Source organism: Perca fluviatilis, chromosome 11 (genome assembly GCF_010015445.1).
Source record: "Perca fluviatilis chromosome 11, GENO_Pfluv_1.0, whole genome shotgun sequence".
NCBI lineage: Eukaryota > Metazoa > Chordata > Actinopteri > Perciformes > Percidae > Perca > Perca fluviatilis.
The window spans coordinates 28,871,793-28,894,743 of record NC_053122.1 but is presented as its reverse complement, the minus strand read 5'-3'; the positions used below and the strand labels follow the sequence as shown (position 1 = coordinate 28,894,743).

At 39.8% G+C, this 22,951-nt stretch overlaps 2 protein-coding genes across 7 annotated transcripts; one reads left to right on the top strand and one right to left on the bottom strand.

Moving 5' to 3' along the window:
• Positions 1–1,531: 1,531 nt before the first annotated feature.
• LOC120568119 (galactose-specific lectin nattectin-like) lies at positions 1,532–14,099 on the bottom strand. Of its 6 annotated transcripts, XM_039815385.1 has the most exons (9): positions 11,549–11,918; positions 10,311–10,370; positions 9,913–10,029; positions 9,507–9,742; positions 4,079–4,213; positions 3,232–3,343; positions 3,078–3,135; positions 2,690–2,815; positions 1,532–2,593 (listed from the first exon to the last, which is right to left on the bottom strand). In XM_039815385.1, exons 1-8 carry the CDS (start codon positions 11,685–11,687, stop codon positions 2,734–2,736), a joined length of 939 nt encoding a protein of 312 aa, XP_039671319.1. In that variant the 5' UTR covers positions 11,688–11,918; the 3' UTR covers positions 1,532–2,593; positions 2,690–2,733. The 6 variants fall into 6 exon arrangements, with proteins under 6 accessions (XP_039671319.1, XP_039671318.1, XP_039671321.1 ...); XM_039815384.1 differs by lacking the exon at positions 3,078–3,135 and having other exon boundaries at positions 11,549–11,921; XM_039815387.1 differs by lacking the exons at positions 3,078–3,135; positions 9,507–9,742; positions 9,913–10,029; positions 10,311–10,370; positions 11,549–11,918 and adding exons at positions 11,934–12,023; positions 13,598–13,660; positions 14,062–14,099.
• A 4,042-nt stretch (positions 14,100–18,141) lies between these two features.
• LOC120568118 (E3 SUMO-protein ligase ZBED1-like) lies at positions 18,142–19,869 on the top strand. The gene is made up of 3 exons (XM_039815383.1): positions 18,142–18,563; positions 18,800–18,986; positions 19,150–19,869. The coding sequence occupies exons 1-3, from the start codon at positions 18,178–18,180 to the stop codon at positions 19,621–19,623; spliced, it is 1,047 nt and encodes a 348-aa protein (XP_039671317.1). The 5' UTR covers positions 18,142–18,177; the 3' UTR covers positions 19,624–19,869.
• Positions 19,870–22,951: the final 3,082 nt, after the last annotated feature.

Below are 22,951 nucleotides of genomic sequence, written 5' to 3'. Positions count from 1 at the left end.
AACTTTTCATCTCCAAACCTATCTGTATTTGTGAGAAGTCGCGCTGTCCTGAGATGAAAGATATCCTAATTTACGGCTTTATTATGGCGTGTGTGTTCGTGTCGGCCGCTGTCCGTTTCCTAAGGTTCTGAAATGCAAACACTTTTATTTTAAAGGGTGCGCGCGTGTGAAAGGATTACACATCTGACCAGGCAAAGAAAAAAACAACAACGGTAGTTTGCAAGGTCTGCAGTACAAAAATGACCGAGGTCGAATTTCATCAGACACTTCAAATCGGGAGAGATTCGGGTTCCAGCCCCCATATTCAGCTGAACCACTATTTGGACGTTTGTGATGGACAGAACTCCCTTCAGTTTTTGGCCATGAATAAGCACACCCTTCCCTCTTTGTTCAAGGTGGCGTAAGAGCGAATGAAACTAGGCACACATACACACACACAACACAAACTGCTCTCTCTCTCTCTCTCTCTCTCTCATAAACACACACACACATGCAGAACTAAGTATGTGAATAAAGCTAGGCACACATACAACACACTCTGCACTCTCACCCACACGCACGTGCACATTCACTCACAAATATTAATAATTTCACTCACTTTTTCTCAAACACACACACATTCACTCACAAATACACTGACAAATATCAACATATACTTTCCATTCCATGTGATAAGCAAAGGTGGTGGGATTCAGCTCCTCTTAAAGAATATGTTTTGTTCTTTAAGAGAAGGAAAGGTTAAAGGATGTGTTTCTGTCTCATAAAAGTGAGGCATGTTTGAAGAATATTATTTGACTTAGGAACCATTATACTTGAATTGTTTGAATGAATTTCATGATTTGATGTCATGTTTGAGGCATATTGAACAATGTTGATTTATTGTTGGCCTAATATCAGTTTTAGGCTGTGCTTTTTTATCTGTGTTAATTTAAACTCTTCAGATGTATGTGGACACAATGTCTTTTGAATATTGAGTAGAAAATGCAAATACAATTCCAGCAGTTCATAATCACTGTCTTTAGCTTGTTTAAAAATGGAAACTTTTGTATGACTTGACTTGTGACTTGCTTGACCAAAGCTATGACTTGACTTGACTTGCTTGATTGTCACAAAAAATTACTTGGACTTGCTTGAGACTTGAAGGTTAAGACTTGAGATTTGCTTGTGACTTGCCCATGTGTGACTTACTCCCATCTCTGATATATATATATACTATATATATATATAGTATATATATATATTACAATCCTGCATTTGCTTTGCAATTCCATTGACCCGGTATTGACTTCATAAAATAAATAACAGACCTTACTAGACAAAGTGAAATTAGTGACAGTATTTCAACATCAACATTTTGAAGCAGTCCTGCACATTGTCTATTTGATGTGATGAAGCCAGTTATCTCATCACCTGGCCAATACCTCACTGAGATCAGCTCTTGTCTTTAGACCCAAAGGTTGTGAGTTCAAGCCCCCAGGTTAAATTTTCATGATTTGTCCCTTTTAGAAAACAACAACAGGACCAGACCCTGTTTATGTGACAATATGTCTTTTATTTTTGAATGTTTAGTTGATTATATAGTAAAGGAAATCAGATGAATAAAGAACACAATACATCAGTTTTAAGAATAAAAAGTAACAAGTTCATTAAACCAGTGGACTATATGAATTATTAATAGTTATTATGAAGTGTGATTACAGTTGCATTCTCCTCTTGTATCACAGAAAGGTCCGACAAAATATACACTTTTATTTTCTATCTGGACATTTTGGATAAAAAGATCATCACCACTTATGTCTGGTAATTTTACCTTTGGATGGAGTCAGGCTATCTGTTTCCAGCCAGTACTCTTCATACTAAGCTAAGCTTCTGGTTTCCACCTGTTTCCAGTCTTTATGCTAAGCTAAGTTACCTATTTCCCCCCGTTTCCAGTCTTTATGCTAAGCTAAGTTACCTGTTTCCCCCTGTTTCCAGTCTTTATGCTAAGCTAAGTTACCTGTTTCCCCCTGTTTCTAGTCTTTATGCTAAGCTAAGTTACCTGTTTCCCCGTTTCTAGTCTTTATGCTAAGCTAAGCTAGCTGTTTCTGCCCGTTTCCAGTCTTTATGCTAAGCTAAAATCTGCTCAAGGGAACTTCATATTTGGCGTGCACACATGAGAGTTGTATCGATCTGAACAATAACTCTCAGAGAGAAATCTAATTAGTGTTAATATTTTATCAGATGAGTGTGCGCTGTTTATAACAGATAATATTCAGTAAACTAAAATGGAAAAGATTTGTGAGTATTCAAATGTTTTCTGTATTTCATTTTGTGTTATTTACTGTAGATTAAAAATCCAATCACTGATTGTTTTTTGTCCAGCTCAGTGAGCCAGTTTCTGTCTAATTTTAAACCCAAATGTGAACTGTTCCCTAACTCTTCAGATAATAAACAAGTGAAAGTGAGTCAACTGTCAGCAAACTGAAAGTGAATCAATGATAGAGATTATAGATGAGCTGTAGAGGCATTATGATGGCGTGGTAGAGTTACACACACAGGTTCTTGGAGCACATGAAAGAAGCCTGGCTGGTACAAGCCAAGTCGTTCCAGTTTGCTGTAGAGCGCATTTACAACCAATTAATTACATTTCATTTCAATCCTTTAATTGAGACTGCAACATACAACAAGATGTTTTAAATATATTATTTACCTTCAAAGTTCATCTCAAGACAGTTCTCCGGTCCACCGGCGTTGTCAGGCTGCCCCGCATTGAAGAATGTGCTCTTGGAGCACACGGAAGAAGCCTGGTAGGTACAGCCTGCGTCGTTCCAGTTTTCTGTAGAGAGAGTTTCCAACTTAGATTAAAAGTCCAATTACTGATTGGTTTTTGTCTAGCTCAGTGAGCCAGTTTCTGTCTAATTTTATACCCAAATGTGAACTGTTCCCTAACTTTTCAGATAATAAACAAGTGAAAGCGAGTCATCTGTCTGCAGAGAGCTGTTTCTGTCTGTCTGCCGAACAAACTGAAAGTGAATCAATGATAGAGATTATAGATGAGCTGTAGAGGCATCATGATGGTGAGTTAGAGTTACACATACAGATTCTTGGAGCACACGAAAGAAAACTGGTTGGTACAATGCCCATCATTCCAGTTTTCTGTAGAGAGAGTTTACAACCAATGTAAATGATTACATTCAACTTTTATATTTAAAAGTGCAACTTACGACAAGATGATTTAAATGTGTTTCTTACCTCCACCCCAGTTCATCTCAAGACAGTTCTCCCCTCCGAGGTTGTTAGGCTCCCCCGCATTCCAGCTTGTGTAGTCGAAGTTGGATCCATCAGTCCACAACCACGTAAACTCCTGGAGGAGAAAGATTGTTTTAAAGTCAAAGTGAGATCAAGAGTTTTTGTTGTTGTAATACTCATTCAGGCCACAAGAGGATCCTCCTTGTTTTCTACAACAACGTGAGAGATGCAACGCATTCTCATGAACGGGTTTGGATGATATCGTATGAAAACATATGCGCAACAATTTGTATGATATCCTACGAAATTAGGTGACCGCCGGTCACATGACAGTTTAGGTTAGCTGTCTTTATAGTTAAATTTAGCAGAGAAAAGGTGACTGTGAGCCAGGTACAGAGCACCGTGAGGTTACGGTCCTTTCAGAGGCCGTTAGAGCTGAGTTTATGTGAGAAAAAGTGAGCGTCAAGCAACACCGAAAGTTAAGTTTAGACATCAAAAGGATTAAGATTAGAAAAAAGATCATGACTTGTGTTAAAACACTCCAGGACATGAACACCCACTTCCTGGGTGATAGTCTTTTGTTTTCTTCTTATCTTCTTCAGGACATGAACTCTGCTCCCCGGCTTCAAAGCTCTGTGTTATAGGAGCCAAACATCCCCCCCGACCTCCTCCCTACGAGGATCTTCATGCTCTTACACAGCAGAAGTCAATGTGCTGCTGACAGTAATAAATATGTGGAATACATACAGATTACAGATATTTACTTTTCACAGCTATATGTACAAATGCTTCATGACAATAGGCTGAGAGACGGGCGACATCACTTCCTGTGTGATGATAAAAGTCTCACCTTCACTGCGTCGGTGCCTCCGATCCAGGAATGTCTGTATGAACCGGTCACTTGCTTAATGTAGTTTCTGATAAATTTATGTTCTGCATCTGAGTGGATGGAAGCCAGATTCCCACCAGCGGACTGGCAGAAGGTCTAATGGAGACAATATCATCAGTTTAAAACGTTTAGAAAGTAACTAAAACATAATCACATTATTAACAGATCTCAGGGCAGTTTTACCGTCACAGGGAACATTTTCATACTTTTAATCAGTGGTGTGGAAGAAGTATTCACATGTACTGCACTAAAACTACTAACACCACACTAAAAAATACTAAATTCCTGCAATAAAAATGTTACTTCACTAAAAGTCTGTAAGTATCATCAGGAAATGTAGTTAAAGTATTAAAACATTGTAGAAAGTGTAAAGGATCCAAATAGTTGTGTGTTTAATGGTCTAATCATCTCAGCTAGACTTGTGTGCCGTTATATTGTTGGCTAGTTTACTTTAGAATAAAACATCAGATATTATAAACTACGTGTTCTGTGTGCAGAAATCTTAATGTGTAAAGTAATTAGTAACTAAAGCTGTAACAGATGAATGTAGTGGAGTAAAAAGAAATGTATTGGAATAGTAGTATTTTCAATGACTGCACATGGTACACCCCCCACCCTACACATTACTATTACATATGAGATGTTCGGGTCTACTGGACCAGAGTGTATTTAATTGTTGGTGCTATGAAACTATGTTGTCTTTCTGCACCTGCTATTTCCGCACAAAGTTACAAGATTGTTACATTTCAAGCACTTTATATTTTTTTTACCTTTTTTTATAATTGAATTTCTTTTTTTTTGTCACAAAAACGAACGATCTCACAGGGGTAAATGGCAAATATGAACCATAAATGATGTATATATAATTGGTAATTGAGCTACAGTAAACATCTGTTAAGTATTGTTACATAAATTGTTATGGCTGTATTGATTTAAAAGCCAAATAATGTGGTGGGTCCACCAGACTCTGGAACATTGGCTGTGTAACATAAATATGAACACCACACAAGCGGTAAAGTATTAAAAGTAAAGAAGAATCCTCCCATTGTAGAAAGTGTAAAGGATCCAAACAGTTTAATGGTCTAATCATCTCAGCTGGACTTGTAGCCGTCATATTGTCGGCTAGTTTACTTTAGAATAAAACATCAGATTTTATAAACTACATATGTTTTGTGTGCAGAAATCTTAATGTGTAAAGTAACTAGTAACTAAAGCTGTAACAGATGAATGTAGTGGAGTAAAAAGTACAATATTGCTCTCTGAAATGTAGCGGAGTAGATGTAGAAAGTGGCATGAAAAGACTCAAGTAAAGTACAAGTACCTCAACATTTGGTACTGAAATACAGTACTGGAGTAAATGTACTTAGTTACATTCCCCTGCTGGTATTAGAACTTTAACTAGCTACATTTCCTGCAGTGGCGTATCCAGGACATTTTTACTGGGGTGGCCAAGATGGGACACAAAGCTAGTGTGGGGTGGCCATGGCATAGTTTAGTTTAATGCGTATATACGTACGCAGCCGACCGCGGTTTGAATCCCGGTCCTTTCGCTGCATGTCACATCCCGTCTCTCTCCCATGATTTCCTGTCTCATAACTGTCAAATAAAGGTGTCTATGCTGTTTGTTTGTTTTTATTCCATTTCCACCTATCACAGTCCTCAAGTATCTCTGGTTATTTTAACATGTCTATTTTAAATCAGTAATTATGTTCAGAATAGGGTACATATTTTCTAAGAAATATTTCCTTGTAGTGGATTAAAGTCCTCGTCTCTTCACAAGTTAGATTAGAGTAGCAAAATCCAACTGCTCTTAACTCATCCTATAGAATAACATTTATCAGTCATCAGCTAATCATCTGTGTCACCTGTATTGTTACCTGTTTGCTTTACTAATTGAGGAGCCATCTTGTGGTTACATAAAACACAGCAATCCAGGCAACCGAACAAACCAAAATGCTTAAAGATAGGACGTTATTAAAAAGTGTATCTGTAAGCAAAAGATAAACAGAAATATTTGTTGTTGTTTACATGCTTAGTTTGTTATTATTTAGCTTGGATATAATTTGTTGGAGATACTGGAATTTGAATTTTTTGGTCTGTTCTTTGCCAGGTGTGTTTTTATTTAACCACAAGATGGCACTTGAATTAGTAAAGAAAAAATAGGTAACAATACAGGTAATACAGATGATGGCCTGATTACTGAATAATGTCATTCTACAGGATGACTTGTGATGTATGAAAATGTGCAAAAAGTGGTTTTCAACCCAGAGAGTATTCATGTCCAAAGCCCTGATGAAGTTATAAATTGAAACGTTGGCTTTGATTCAGCATACATTAAGAAGTTTATTTAAATCAAACAGTTAAGACTTAGAATCATAAATGGTTAAGATGCTTCTTCATAAATTATAACATATACCAAAACAAATCTTAACTCCAAACAAAGTACATACTATAAAGTAATGTTATGTAAACCTTCAAACTCTCATGAACAATAGAGGATTCTAATAATAGTAACGAAGTGCAATAGAGGTAGCTAGTTCTTGCTTTTGCTCATTCTCCTGCTACAAAATGCTTTCACATAGGCCATAAGACCACAAGACAAGACTTAAAGTCCAATGCAGTGCCACCAGACCAAATATAACTTAAGGGTTAAGGTTCTTCTTCATAATGTAACTTGTGAAAATTGTATATATAAAGTTGTAACATAAACCGAACAAAACTACAAAAAACAAGACCATTAGGCAAATTCTGGGTTCATCCATCTTACATCAGATGAATTCTCCTGTTTTGGTGATTGGTAGCAAAAAGTTTAATAAACTTGTCCATGTCAAGTGACTTTACTCTTCTAGCCTCAATGCTGAGAACACCCAGGTGGCTCACTCTGTCATCTGTCATTGCTGTGCGCAAATGAGTCTTGATGAGTTTAAGAGCTAAGATGCTGCACTCACATGCTGCACTGCTTACCGGGAGGGCTATGGCTATCTTGCACAGACGAAAAAGCTTGTTAAAAACATCCTTATGAGGTTCAAGGAAGTAAGTTCAACAATACCAGACAAGTTTGGCATTCCAATTCGCTGTTTCCTTTGCAAAAGCCTCCTTGTCTGGTGGAGTTCATGACTAAGATCTTCAGAGTCACTTTCATAAATTTCTCCCAGGCGAAAGACTGCTTCCTCTTGAAGGAAACATGTGCTTTTGGGGTCCAAAGCTTGTATTCCTCTCATTATTTCACAAATTTTCTTTGGAGAAGCGCCTGTCTAACTCTCCAAGTATGGTGTCCACAATGGGGTAGAAGATTGTTCTCCTAAAGGAATCCTTGTCACCAGTGGCTGTTTTTGGCACGGGCGAACCGGGCAGCCGCCTGGGGCGGCATTTTTTCATGTCACATGGGGGGCGGCACGAGAACTTAAAAAAAGAAGAAAAAAAATAATAATCCTCTGCGCCGCGAAGCGTTTTTCTGTTTTCTATCATTTCACTGTGTGGGGAATTGGCAGATCAGCACCCCCAGCAGCTGCAGGCGCCCTGCTTGCTGAGAGAGGTCACACCCCTACTTTCACAATGAAATGGACTAGTCCGTAACAGTCCGCCGCGGCGCCAAAGATAAACACAAAGTGACATGAGATATGGAAAGTACACAGAGACGGAGCAAGACCAAAACGAGTCTAAACCTTTCTTTTATGTCAATAGTCTAAACGCCAAAATGAAACAAAGTTTACCCAAGCGGCTCAAATAAAAGAAAAAAGCGAAATGTTTTCAGCAGTAGCAGGACCTTCATCAGCTCCCGTAGCCGATAATAGCGGTGCCGGTGTCGGTGGCAGTGGCAGTGAGGAGGAGACTCAGGAGGAGAGGGACAGAGATGAGGGAGTGAGAGTAGAACCTGCGGTAAGCACAACTCCCCTTAAAACACTTAACCCCTTGATAAAACTGAGTGGTGGACAAACTGTTGATGATAACACTACAACAATAAAAAAGAAGGCATGCTTTACTGTATGATTGCATTAGTAGCCTATATAAACGTTGCACATCATGCAAACTTTCTTAACGAGAATTGATGCTTTTCTATCTGCATTGACAGACAAAAACTCATGATAGACCTCTTCAAATTATAGCATAGGGCCTTTTGAAATTATATATATATATATATATATATAGCTTGTTTTATGATTCATTAGGAGTATACAGTTTTAGTATATTAATAAATGGCACTTTGTTGCTGCTCGGAGGGGGGGTCACTATCGTTATGTTTGCGCTGACCCAATGTAGAGGTTATGACAGACCCACCAAGTCTGGAATTAACTTTTTCTCTGCATTTTCAATGGCTATATTGCACTTTGTGGCAGTGTCTACAATACTTTTCCACAGATTGTCAACAAATGTTTCACTTTTGTACTCCTGAAAAAGTCTTTGAGTGCACTTACTAAATCCACTGCCATGGCAAGGTCAAGTGAAGGAGAGTGGAGGGTGTCAGACAGCACCTTTGCATCCCCAAGGAGCCTTCAAAAGGTTGCAAGAAGACTGACAAAGCTTAGGTCTAGCTGAGTCAGCAAACCTCGAGCATCTACAGATCTTTCCCCGCTATTTTCTGTAGCAATGTCATGCAGAACACGAAGTACAGCAGGTAATCGGTCCATTAGATTCCTGCAGGCCAAGTATCTACCTGCCCATCTCGTGTCACTGAGCTTCTGCAACTGCCTCGGCTGACCTTCATACATTTCCTTTTGCACATCCAGCCACTTCTGGTGAACATAGGACCCAGACATATACACATAAAGCTTCTGCAGTAGTGCAAAAAAGCAATCAGCCTCTGGGACTGCCTTCACGGTATCAATGAGTAACAAGTTCAGGCAATGTGCGTTACAGTGTAAATAAACTGCATGTTTTGCGTCAGTTTTTATTCTGGCTGCCACTCCAGAGTGTTTCCCACTCGTTACTGATGCTCCGTCATAACCTTGTCCAACAAGATTGGATCTGTACTCAAGTCCATATCTTTCAAAAAGAGAGATTTTGCCCTTGAGTCCTTCTGCATCTAATCATGTGGCTTGTTAAAAGTCAAGAAAACGTTTGTGCACTGCCCCATTGTAGTAGTACCTAAGTACCAGTGAGAGCTGCTCCTTCTTTTTCAGGTCTTTGGTTTCATCAGCAATCACAGAGAACACTTCACTTTCCTTCACTTCCTGAATTATCTCCATATTTGCAAAGCATTCTAGGATTTCATTTTGTATTACATTGCTTATGTACTTGGCATTCTGCTTTCCCTTCATTTTTTCTGTACCACTGGGTCATGCTTTGCAATCAATTCCAAAATGTCTAAAATTTCACCCCATGCAAATATGGCATTGACATGACCCTCTGACTTTTCATGTACTTTAAATCCACCATCTTTGTACATTGCCTTTTTCCAATGAGAGAATCCCAGTTGTGATGTGAATACAGATGCTGGGGTGTTTGGCAAAGAGAAGTGTCGACATGCAAAACAGTAGGCAGAGTTTGGGCTTTGGGAGTACTCGAGCCATGGGTGTTGTTTAGACCACTCGCTGTCGAAGGACCTCTTTCTGTTGCCTTGAATGGTTCGCGGAAATACCTTAAGTTGAGGCTGTGTAGGACCTGCTGCTCTGGACTTTGAAATGTCTGTAAATTATAAGTAATCGTGATCAGTCCTTACTTCTGTTTTTATGAAGTTTCATTCAAAATGATTAGTTACAAAGTAAATTTGTGGGCAGTATTACAACTTCCATGTTATTTAAATGGAAGGCACTCATAATGTCGTGTAAACTGAAAGATAAAATGTCATAACATACCGTGAGGTCCAGGTGGGGCAGCATGTACTTGTGCAACATGAGGAGCCTCTCTGTTATCGGTGTCACCATCACCTACTGACATGCCCTCTGAATCACTTTGCTCACTAGATGAAGTACCTGAAGTAGTAAAAACAATAACCATTACACCCATAGACTGTATGTGGACAGATTAGTGTCACACATTTTCCTTTGTTTTTTCATAATGTTTTGTTTTGAGATTTAAAGAATAGATTGTCTATGTTTAAGTGTGGGGTTTGCTGTGTATTATCAAATGAATAGCATACACTTTGGGCAAAATTGGACCGTCCTTTTTAAAATAAATCAAGTATGAGAGTACACGACAACTTCAGGTAACTGTTCATGAATGACATATCTGGACATAACAGAACTTGACATACCATGCTTAGCAGGTGGAGCTCCAGACACTGCTGGATCCTCCTCTGGGTGTGGCTGGTCAGCTGTGGGAATAAACAGATATCTGAGAAATCTGAGACATCAATAGGCTGGAGGTTCTGCCACACACACACACACACACACACACACACACACACACACACACACACACACACACACACATATATATTTATATTTTTATATGTTACACTCTCACAATCATATATATGTACATACATACTGTTGTGTTTTCTGTGGAGTTCTGTCATTTGTGAAGTTTTGTTATTTCTTATTTACATGCTTAATCAAATAAACCAGAGCTACGAATGCCGAAAGTAACACTTATGGAGAAACGTTTGCGGTTCAGCAGCCCAATAGTGTAGTGCCTCTTTAAGAGGAGTGTGCTGTGTGTACATGTGGCTGGTGATTACTATGTGAAAAGGAAGCGCGAGATTCATTCAGTTTGTAATGACTTTCAACCCGGTGTGTGTAGCTATAACTACAAACGTCAAGCAGGATCATTGTCAAATTGGGTTAGAATCAGTGTGCAAAATACAGGTGTTCGTGGGGCTCTGGAATCCCTTAAATAACAGCTTTGACTCATGTCAAAAAGAAAGGAGGTGTCAACAATGTGCCTAATTATGTCTATTCATAGGATCTACAAAGGTTTATTTTTACATAACTAACACTCTTACCACTCACTTTTAATAACACAATTAACACATATTGCATCTTAAGCATTTGTGGCATTTGAATGCAATTTGATCTGCCTCTGCCTATTTAAACGTCTACAAATATGTGAACTGTGAAGATGAGCTAATTGATACAAACAAAAAGTCCTTCATCTCCAAAACAAAAAAAGTCTTTAAACAGCCCTTAAATCACAGAGCAAATAAATAAGTCACAGCTTTTTCTTGTGTTATAGCTACTTAAATAGACTAGACTGTCACACTATATTTCACACACACAGGCAAAAATATAACATTAGCTCTATTGAACACACACATCTGCAAAAAACACCCTCAGTCTTTAGTCCAGATAATAGCGTTTCATATTTCATTGCGGTATCCAAATAACAATTAAAAAAAACAAAATGCTAACATTCAATGTTTAAATTGGTTTGCAGTCTGCTAAGCTAGCTAGTGCAGTGTAGTTCAACTGTTAGCTGCTACTTAGTGCTAGATAAAGTTTTCCTACACATTCAGAGGGAACTATGATATAAATAAACATTAAATTACCATACCTCTCAATCGACAGATTCCAGCGTTTTTATCGTTGTTGTATTGTTGCTGTTGTAACTGTGACCATCCTCCTGTTTCACGGACCAGCAGCAGGTGCAGTGTGCTCATCTCATGGGTCACCTGATCTGCCTTGCCAAACATCTGCTGAGCACCTCTCACAGCCTCAGTACGACCGTTACTGTGTAATGTAAAACTGGCCACCCCCCAGAATTGCCATTGATTTCCTGATGATGGTCACATACTTTTACAGAAGGAACATTTTCAATGCAGGACTTTTACTGTAAATGTATTTTTTCACATGATGTGGATTTAGCATTTTTACTGCAGTTAAGTATTAGTATACTGTTATTAAGCATATATATCTTATGATAGATACGACTGCTGCACCTCTGCATCGGGCCAGGTCTTTGGCCCGATGTTGAAATTGAAACAGCGAGAGCCAAACTGAGTCCAATCAGGAGGGCAGGAAGCTTGACCCTGTATGAGCAAACACACCAAAAACAATCAGATTAGTCCATATCGACGACTGGTCATTTAAGGCAGTGGTTCTCAACCTATTTGGGGCCAGCATCCCCCCTATCCATTACCCAGGTCCCTCACCAAATCAAATACAAACCCCAATACCAATGAAGTTGGGACGTTGTGTTAAAATTAAATAAAAACAGAATACATTGATTTACAAATCCTTTTCAACCTACATTCAATTGCATACACTACAGAGACAACATATTTACTGTTTAAACTGATAAACTTTATTGTTTGTTTGCAAATATTCACTCATTTTGAATTTGATGCCTGCAACAAAAGCTGGGACAGGGGCATGTTTATCACTGTTACATCATCTTTCCTTTTTAACAACACTCAATAAGCGTTTGGCATTTCTGCGTGTAGTTGATATATGGCTTCCCTTTGCATGGTAGATGTAGTAACGAACTGTGTTAACTGACAAAGGTTTTCTGAAGTGTTCCTGAGCCCACGTGGTAATAACCTTTACATAGTGATGCCTGTTTCTAATGCAGTGCCACCTGAGGGATCGAAGGTCATGGGCATTCAATGTTGGTTTTGTGCCTTGCTGCTGATGTGCAGAGATTTCTCCAGATTCTTTGAATCTTTTGATGATATTATGGTCTGTAGATGATGAAATCCCAAAATTCCTTGCAATTGTACATTAAGAAACATTATTTGCTCACACAGTTATTCACAAACTGGTGAACCTCGCCCCATCCCTGCTTGTGAATGACTGAGCCTTTTGGCAATGCTCCTTTTTCCTTTTTCAACCATGACCAATTAACCTGTGCACCTGTGGATTGTTCCAAACAGGTGTTTTTTGAGCATTCCTCAACTTACCAGTCTTTTGTTGCCCCTGTCCCAGCTTTTTTGGAATGTGTTGAAAATGAGTGAAAATTTGCACTAAAAAAATCTTTTCTTTGTAGTGTATTCAATTGAATATAGGTTTAAAAGGATTTGCAAATCATTGTATTCTGTTTTTATTTACATTTTACACAACATCCCAACTTCACTGGAATTGTGGTTTGTAAGATGAAGCTTAATTTCCCTGAATATTAATGATCAGGCCCTATTATCATATATTTGAATGAAAATGTTCCATGGCTATGTTGATAGACTTATTATAATGCAAAATAAATTAAGTTAATGTTTAATGACGACTTTAAATTGCAAGACAAGACCGATTTATAACGCTGCAGTACTGAGTTCATATAAGATCATACTCTGACGACCCATTCTCGTGAAGGCAGCACCTTGACTTTAATGTGCTGAAAACAACACAAGCAGGAAGTAAACAAAACCATGAGTAAATAGCATTATTATACGAACATTTGTATTTATATGTGCAATAACATCTGCTGAACAGGGCCAACATTTACTCTTACGTTTGTTATAAACTTTATTGTTACTAATAACAGAAAATGTATTTTTACTGTAGCTACACTCCAAAGTTCCATTTGTAATTACAGGACAAAGTCTGGGTAATGAGCTGCCAGAATCTTTTACTGTAATTTTAGGAATTTATTTCTTAAGAGTGTACTTACGTATGCAGCCAACAGTCCGCTGGACAAACAGAGCAACAAAGCAAACGGAAAGACTGACGCCATCTGTGGAAAGACGTTAAACAAAGTCAACATACTGAATACAAAGAAATAATGTCAGACAATGAATGACTGCAACTGATCATTAATTGATCATAAAATGAAAGTATCCAGCTATTTATTAGTGTATTGTAAAATATAGATAAAATTTGATAGATTATCAAATATTTAAAATTTAAATGTTTAAATACAAAGTTTTCTCAAAATATAAAATGTCCTCTTGATAAAGACAGGAATAGTTATTATTAAAAGTAAAAATAGATTAAACTGTGGTAATGCATTTAAATAAGAAGAAAAGAAAGAAAATGTCTAGTATAATCCAGTATAAACGAAATATATCAAACTTTCAGGCAAAAACATTGATTGTTAATGATAACAGTACAGGTTGAAATATCCATTATACTCACATCAATACTCTTTGTTCTGCCTGGTTTGGTTTGGAGGGAAACAGGCCCTTTAATACCTTGGAAAGGGGAGTGGTCTTAGTCATGATTGACAGTCCAGTGTCCAACAGAACACCCCCCCCCCCCTCGGGCCAGTAGATCAAGGTTATGGTTCACTGTATCAAGGCCATGATACTTCACTCACTCTTTATAAACTTCTAATGTCGATGATTATCATCATGAATCAGTATTGTGTATTTATTTGTTTTATTTTAAACAATCATTGATAACTTTTGTGATATGGTTTTGGAATATATGTTAATGTTCTCAAATTATGCAACATGGATAATTTGCTGTAATGAAGAGGAGAACACAAGCTGATCAGGCAAATATCAGATATTCAAAGTAAAATTATTTTTATTTAAACAAGAACCATCTGGTAACAAGTGTGTTTCAACTTTGTGTTATTGTAGTAACCTGAAATTTCCCCAGACATTTTTACTGGGCTATATTAAGCGTTCATTTTAAAATGATTGTAAAAGTTCTGACAACGCAGCACTATGGAAGCTCACTTTGCAGTTAGTTAGTAATGATGCACCCAGCGGTGCCTCTGCTTTGGTCCCAGCCTGTAGGAAACAACTCCCTAGCCGGGAGGAGAGTGTAAAGCAACAAACTGCAGGAACTCGTACACCCAGCCAGACCAGAGCTGCTGTTCGGCGGGGGTGGACGGACTGTGACATACGCTGATATTACTAACTAGCTTTCTGCGAAGCACGAGTGGGCAAGCTGCTCCGGTCTGGCTGAGTTTGAGTTGCTGCAGCCGCTACTGAGGGTCCAAAGCTTTGTGGACTGTTTGTGGTGGGTGCCGGCGGTCTTTTGTAACCATTGCTAATCAACATTAGATAGATTTGCAACTAACATTAACATCACATTACAAATGACTGACTTGTGACTTTGATTGGCACAAATAATATCACTGGCCAGAACAGACCAGCGACTGGCCAATTAATTTGCACGGCATACTGTTTTACTGGCCCCCAGCCCTCAACCATTGCTTATGTCAAACCCTGCAGTTCATGATATTCTTTTGAATTTTCTTAGGCAAATTTTTCTTGTAAAAGTATCTTCAGCGAGACCATATGCTGCAATAATAGATCCTTATTCAATCGAAAGACCCTGACTTTCCTTCAGCATTCGTTCCTTTAACACATAGCCACAAAACAGGCACACACTACTCATTCGACATCCCGGAAACGACAACTCTATATAAGGTCACTGAAACTCCTCATACTCTTCCAATTATTTATCTAATCCAGTTGTTGGGGTGATTCCCAAAAATCGTTCTGAAATGATGTTCAGAACTGCACATAGGCAGAAAAACATAATACCACCTAAGATACCACCTAACCACGTTATTTATCTAAGCTTATTACACCATTTACACCGGCAGTCCAGCACGCACTCTCCGCTCTCTTGATGCTGGTCTCCCGGTCATTCCCCTAGTAAACAAAAAATCTGTTTGTTAAAGAGCATTACCATGCCCATAACCTTTGGAACGGCCTTCCACTACATGTTTAAAAAAGCTAATATCAACTGATATTAAACACACACACACACACACACACACACACACATAACACACACACAGTGGGATTGAAAACCCACCTCTACTCATTCCACTATAGCCCACCATAACACACCATTCTTTCTGCGTCCTTCCCAAACAAACCTTTTCACTTATTGTCTTATGTTATTGGTTCTGTATTTGTTCATTATTAGGGACTGTTCGTTATTTATTTAAGGGGCCACCGGAGGAGTTTTGGGATCTTTAGTCAAAATAGACCTGACCCTCCCTTCACCAGCAATACATTTTAGATGACCCTCCAAAATGATTAGGTAAAAAGGGATGACCCTCCCCAACAATGTATTGATGCCTTCTGTACTGGTTTGCACTTGGCAAAGATGTACAGAGGCCCAATTTTTTTTTACAGCCATGACATATGTGACTAAACCTCTGCATTCTCATCCATCCATCCTCATACACATCACACTCCTCTGTTATGGTGTGGTGGCCATTTCAGTAGATTTACTCACTAACAGTGCTTGATTTGTAAAGTGGGAGGTCCTGGATTGCAGTGGGGGTGGATCCGGCGACTCAAAACGGGGGTTGGAGGTAACGGAACAAAAAAAATGACACTGCCTACGTAGCTTCTCTGACTAAAAAAAACTAAACAACGCTGTGTGCACATCAGGGCAATGTTTATTTTAATTTCAGATCATTGCACTGCATCGGTGCGAAATGTAAAAACAAAAATATATGCACTGCAACAATCGTTTACGCAAGCAGCAATTATCCATCAGACTAATAAATTAACCAAAAAAAAACACCGTGGTGTCCACATTCTTGAACGGCAGAAACGTTTTTTGCTTGTTTAGGATCTGACTGGCCAGCGTATTTGAAAAAGTTGAGCAAACTTTGTTCTCTTTTTGAAATTTTTCCAGTCAGTGAAATGAGGCGATAACAGCAATCTCAACAAGCGCAAGTGCTTGTGTCACTTGAAGTGCAGCGCCGCGCTGTTGAAGTGCCTCCCCTCCCGTCCCTCTCCCCCCTCCGTCTTACCCTGAAAATTCACCTCAAAACGCACCTCATTTAGGTGATTAATTTTTCCAACGCCGGTTCCGGCTCAAATGAATTGACCTTAAATTAAGCCCTGCTCACTAAACTAAAGGCACACTTCCTGCATTACTGCATTACTTCAAATTCTAAGTTACTCCTCTAGTAAACTAGTATTCACATTAAATAAAACAATGAGACCATTCAGCAAAGCACACTGGGTAATAACTGGTTGCTATGGACTCATCACTAGGCTTCCTCATTCATTGTATATTTTAGCAAAGGTAAAGCTGTCAAAGCTGAACATTATCCAAAACTCCATGTCGTGTATATATATATATATATATATATATATATATATATATATATATATATAATTAGTGGTGGGCCGTTATCGGCATTAACGTGCTGCGTTAACATGAGACTCTTATCGGGCGATAAAAAAAATATCGCCGTTAATCTATTATCAAAGTTGGGTTGGGAGCTGGGTCTATACCGCAAGCTATGATGACTTTCACCTTGTTATTTTAGCGCGGTTGTATACCGCCGAATTGCACTGTAGGGGGTGAGAACGAAGTCTTCGAACCTGTGTGTATGGCTACTGTGAAATCAAACGTGACGTGCTAACATGGATGCAGCTATGAAGCGCCCGGGTTTGCTTCAGGGAAAATTTATTTTTAAGAAGCTTCCCAATGGAAACCTCGACAAGACTAAGGTTGTTTGCACCTTGTGCAATGCGGAATTGGTTTACTGTAGGAGTTCTTCCAGTCTCAAGTACCATCTAAACGCAAAGCATCCCTTAGCTAATGCGGAAGATGCCGGGCCAAGCACTGATGTAGCGCAGGGGAAGAGTCGTCGTCAAACTACTATGTTTGAGTGCAACCGAGGCAAGCCCGTCAGCACAGCTCTATCAGCCAAGCTCTATCAGCCAAGCTAACTAATCTCCTCGCTCAGTGGATTTCCACCAGCTGCCGGCCCATCAGCGTGGTTGAAGATGATGGGCTCGAGCTTGTTCTCCAGGCGGCCACAGGTGACCCATCTTACAAACTACCTGCGAGGCGAACTATCATGAGGAGAATACATGACCAGCACGCGCAGAAGCCGCCAAAAATGAGAAGATGGTAGAGTCGAGGTGTGTAGCACTGACTGGGGACCATTGGACATCTGTCAACAACGATAACTACCTCGGCGTTACTGTACACCTCATCGATGCCAGCTGGGAACTTCACTCCTTCGCTTTAGGTAGGCTATGTTATGTAATTTTAAATTACATAATTTAATTACTTAGCCTATTAATTACCACAACACCACGAATAACTACCACATTATGTTTGCTTCTTGATGATTGCTAGTTGTTTACTACTAGTAGTGAACTTATTCTGATCTACTTTGTCTGTCCGTTAGGTGTGATGAAAACAGAGGAGCGTCACTTTGCAGAAGCGTGTGCCAGGCAGTTTCTCGACGTCGCTAATCAGTGGGGGATAGCTGACAAAATCAGCACTATTGGAACAGACAGCGCTCCTAATATGGTGGCAGCAGGGAGGATACTGCCATTCGAGCATTTGCCCTGTGTTGCGCATGTTGTACAGAGAGCTATTGTAATGTCACTTCGGGAAGGTGGTTTTGATGGTGCACTGGCCAAGTGCCGTAAAGTGGTCGGACATTTCAAACACAGTCCGGCCAACTCAGACGAGCTGAATGTCCAGCAAGCTTCCCTTGGACAAGTTCAGGAGCCACTTGTGCAAGATGTTCCAACACGGTGGAATTCCACCCTTGAGATGATCAAGCGCGTGATGCGCAACAGAGACGCACTGTACACAACGCTGTCTCAGCAGAAGCACAATCTGGCCCTCCCAACAAATGCTGAATATGAGAAGTTGGCAAAGCTAGAGAAACTGCTGGAGCCATGCAGGTATGATCTACAAAGATAGCGTGTTCATGAATTGGCATACAATTTCTTTTAAATGTCAATTTGTATTTAAGAAACACGTGCCCTTAAATATAATGTGATTAAGAACTTTAATGTGTAATCTAGGTTAAATGAATCAGTCATTAATTATTTATTGCTCTGTTTCTGTGTGTGTGTGTGTGTGTGTGTGTGTGTGTGTGTGTGTGTGTGTGTGTGTGTCTGTCTGTCTGTCTGTGTAGGTACATCACTGAGCTCCTTGGTGGGGATAGGTATGTATCCTGCTCTGTGGTTCTACCTGGCCTGTGCCACCTCCAGCATGTGATGAAGATCTCAGATGATGATCCTGCCTATATTGTGCGATTCAAAGCTGCCTTCACCAAGGACCTCAACCAGCGGAGCGAGAAAATAAACCTGGAATGGCTTAAGGTATGTCAGACTGACCAGAAGATAACTGCATTGTTTGACCATTATAGACTGTTAAGCCAGTAGATCGGTCAATGAATAGATGAATGAGTCATGAAGAAATATGGAGGTTGGATTTGGAAAGTGAAATTTTCATCAATCAATAATTATTTTTTATTCATCAAAGGTGGCGACTGCTCTAGATCCAAGATTTAAGGATCTCAAGTGCTTGCCCAGAGCAGAGAGGGAGCCAGTGTGGGCAAAGCTAAGTGAGTTGGTGAAGAGAGAAGAACCTGCTCTGCAGCCACTTGGGGAGAAGAACCCTGAGCCACCCAAGAAGAAAACAGCCCTGCTACTGATGGGATCAGACTCTGAATCAGATGAGGAGACACCAGAAGACAATACTGTGGAGAGGTACAAGGTAGAGCCCAGTGCCAGTCTAGATCAGTGTCCACTGAAGTGGTGGTCGGACCACACTGCTGTCTATGGTAAGATGGCCCACATTGCCCGTAAATACTTGGGGACTCCTGCCACAACTGTCCCATGCGAGAGACTTTTTTCTTTAGCAGGCCATATTGTGCAGAAGAGGAGATCTAGTTTGTCACCAGAAAATGTGAACAAGCTGGTCTGCCTGAGTGACTGGTGGAAGAAGGAGAAATAGAGCTTGGACTGATTGACACAAAGCTACTGACTGTAAAACAGTTCATCACGACCTCTTATGTAGGCCTACAGTTCAAAATTCATGTTTAACTGAATAAACAGTTAGTAAACACAAGTACATCTTGTTGAACATGATTTATTTTCATCACCAATTATCATATTAGAACAGCTTTCCCAAGCAGTTTGTGATGCATTTTGGAAACAGGAGATGAGCCCCTGGTCTAATGCGCCACCTGGCTTGAGAAACCCGTTCTCAAAGACTTACTTTGAGTCAGTATTTGGGTAGCACACATATTCTGAATGCCTTCGGCAGAATTCAAATGAGCCATTTTAATCTAGATTAATCTAGATTAATTCCAAGATTACAGTGAGATTAATCTAGATTAAAAAAATTAATCTATGCCCACCATTAATATATATATATATATATATAATATCACCGGGACTGAAAGGGGTGATAGAATGCAAAACCGATTTTACCCTGTCATAGTTGAATAACGACAGTTTGGTGGGTAAATAGGACATACATAGAAGCTCAAAATCCCACTGACACCCCTTTACTATGAAAATCTCATATTTTGAAACTGCCTCTGAAAACGGGCGAATCCCAACAAAGCTGAGTTGCTTGCGTAAGCGTCTCAAAATCCGGAACCTTAAGAGAACAGTCACGCCCCAATATTTACATAGGCTACACAACTGACCTGAGATCAGGTAGTCTTCTGAATCTAGCTAGGTCACGCAGATCTCTGCTATTCCATTACAAAATTCACTTCTGAAACTTTTTTATGCGAGAAATCAACCATATAAAGCTCGAATATGGGCCGCTTTACGAAAATGGATGGCTAATTGCAAATTTTCTCCGACTGTGTGTCGGAGTTTAGTGCCGGTGTTGGTGCTGCCTGGGTTGCTACATCGCCGCCCTGACCGCAGTGTCAGCGAGCTTGTTACGCCCGCAGTCTTTTACCGCAGCCCGCAGGTTCCAGTTAATCTTATAATGGGTATGTGTGTTGAGTTATTTAAACAAACAATCGGGAAATAAACGCCCTCTTGTCCGCGAGTCTCATTGATAGATCCGCGGTGAGATGGAGTCCATCAATGAGAGCTAGCTAGCCTCCTCCTAACTCTGACATTCACAAAAATACATTCAATTGAAATCGAAATCGGACAAGTGTTAGCTAAGCTTTGTAAGACCTTGAGGAACCTGTAATATTCATGCCGTGTGAAATTCAAACTGTAAATATACTTTAGTTACGAGAAGTGAGCAAGCTGCGGTATTTCCCCATTGTAATGAATGGGACATATAGCAAGCAGCTGTTCGTCCTACAAAGACGCCTTGCGTTCATAAAAATGCCTTAAAATCAAATCGGACACAACGGTTAGCTTTATAAGACATTGGGGAATGATGTTGTATAAGTGGCGTGACGAAATTCAAACTGTAAATATAATTTAGTTATGGCGACAATGTAGCTAGCTAGTTGCGGTATATCCCCATTGTAATGAATGGGACATATAGCAAGCAGCTGTTCGTCCTACAAAGACGCCTTGCGTTCATAAAAATGCCTTAAAATCAAATCGGACACAATGGTTAGCTTTATAAGACATTGGGGAATGATGTTGTATAAGTGGTGTGACGAAATTCAAACATAAATATAATTTAGTTATGACGACAATGTAGCTAGCTAGGCGGTGTATTTCCCCATTGTAATGAATGGGACATATAGCAAGCAGCTGCTCGTCCTACAAAGACGCCTAGCGTTCATAAAAATGCCTTAAAATAAATCGGACACAACAGTTAGCTTTATAAGACATTGGGGAATGTGTTTGTATAAGTAGTGACGAAATTCAAACATAAATATAATTTAGTTATGGCGAAAGTGTAGCTAGCTAGCTGCGGTATTTCCCCATTGTAATGAATGGGACATATAGCAAGCAGCTGCTTGTCCTACAAAGACGCCTCGCGTTCATAAAAATGCCTTAAAATCAAATCGGACACAACGGTTAGCTTTATAAGACATTGGGACATTCAAAACCGTAAATGTATTATTTATAGATATAGTTATGCCGGCAGCTGGCCGTGGAGCCCCGTAGTGCAGTATCCACAAAGGGTGACTTTGCTCTGGGTATGGAGCCCAGCAGGGCGGCTGGCCGCTCAGACTGTGTGGAGCTCCTAAAGTCCGACACGTCTTACCAAATTTGCAATTAGCCATCAATTTTTGTAAAACGGCCCATATTTGAGCTTTATATAGTTGATTTCTCGCTTAAAAAGTCTCAGAAGTGAATTTGGTAATGAAACATTGCAGTGTCTGGAATATGAGATTCTGTCGCTTCTCTAATGTATGTGTATTGGGGATTCGCTCAACCAATCAACGCGTCTCTAATGTCTGCGTATGGCAAGTCCGCTCAACCAATCACGCGCAAGCTCATCTAAATATTCATGACCATACCATATTTGGAAGAAAAGCTCTTGTTACAAATAGGGCCAAAACACAGGGATGCATAAGGGCCCATAAAATATCAACCAGGCCATTTTCAGCCCAACCAATGTTACATACCCCATTAGGAGACCATAAGGAACAGTGTGAAATACCCTATATAATCATTCTATCACCCCTTGAAAGGATATTAGAGTCGGGTATGCAGCCTGGAGACCCTCCGTCTCATGCCCTCATGCCGTCTTGGTGCTGTCCACGGCGTGAGCTTCAACTTTTCAAAATAAAAGCCTGCGTCTGGTCCGCTATGTTTCCGTACGGTGTTTTGGATGTTTTTGAACTAAACAGTACGGGAATCATGCTAATGAATAAAATAATTTTTTCAGCAGATGTCTTAGGGCGTTTTCACACATGAAAGTCCGAACCAAGGTCCGTACCAAGGTTCATGTTTTTGTTACATTGTATACATTTGATCCGGTAAGTTTTGGTTTCACACTGCAGTTTTGCAAGCGCACTACAGATCTCTACGTGACAAAACTACGTCCTGCCGTCATCACATACGTGATCTGCGTCTCCAGATACTTATAACTGATTGGTTTGTTGACGGCTTCCCCGTCCTCTCGTATCCTCTCTCTGGGTCCGAGTTTAGGCTATTCAACTGACCGCTGCTCTCCCCTACTGCGCGCTCTTTTTGTTTTGTTGTGATGTAGAGAAGCAAGACACGGGAACTTTCTTTCTGGAGCATTTATTCAGAGACAAACTGAAACCTACACTGTACATTTACTACCACTTAACAAATAAACTGCTGATGTATTCTCTGCTCTGATAGCCGACAGCTGTCTGCTCTGAGCGCATTTACCGTCTCTCTCTCTCTCTCTCTCTCTCTCTCTCACTAAGCAC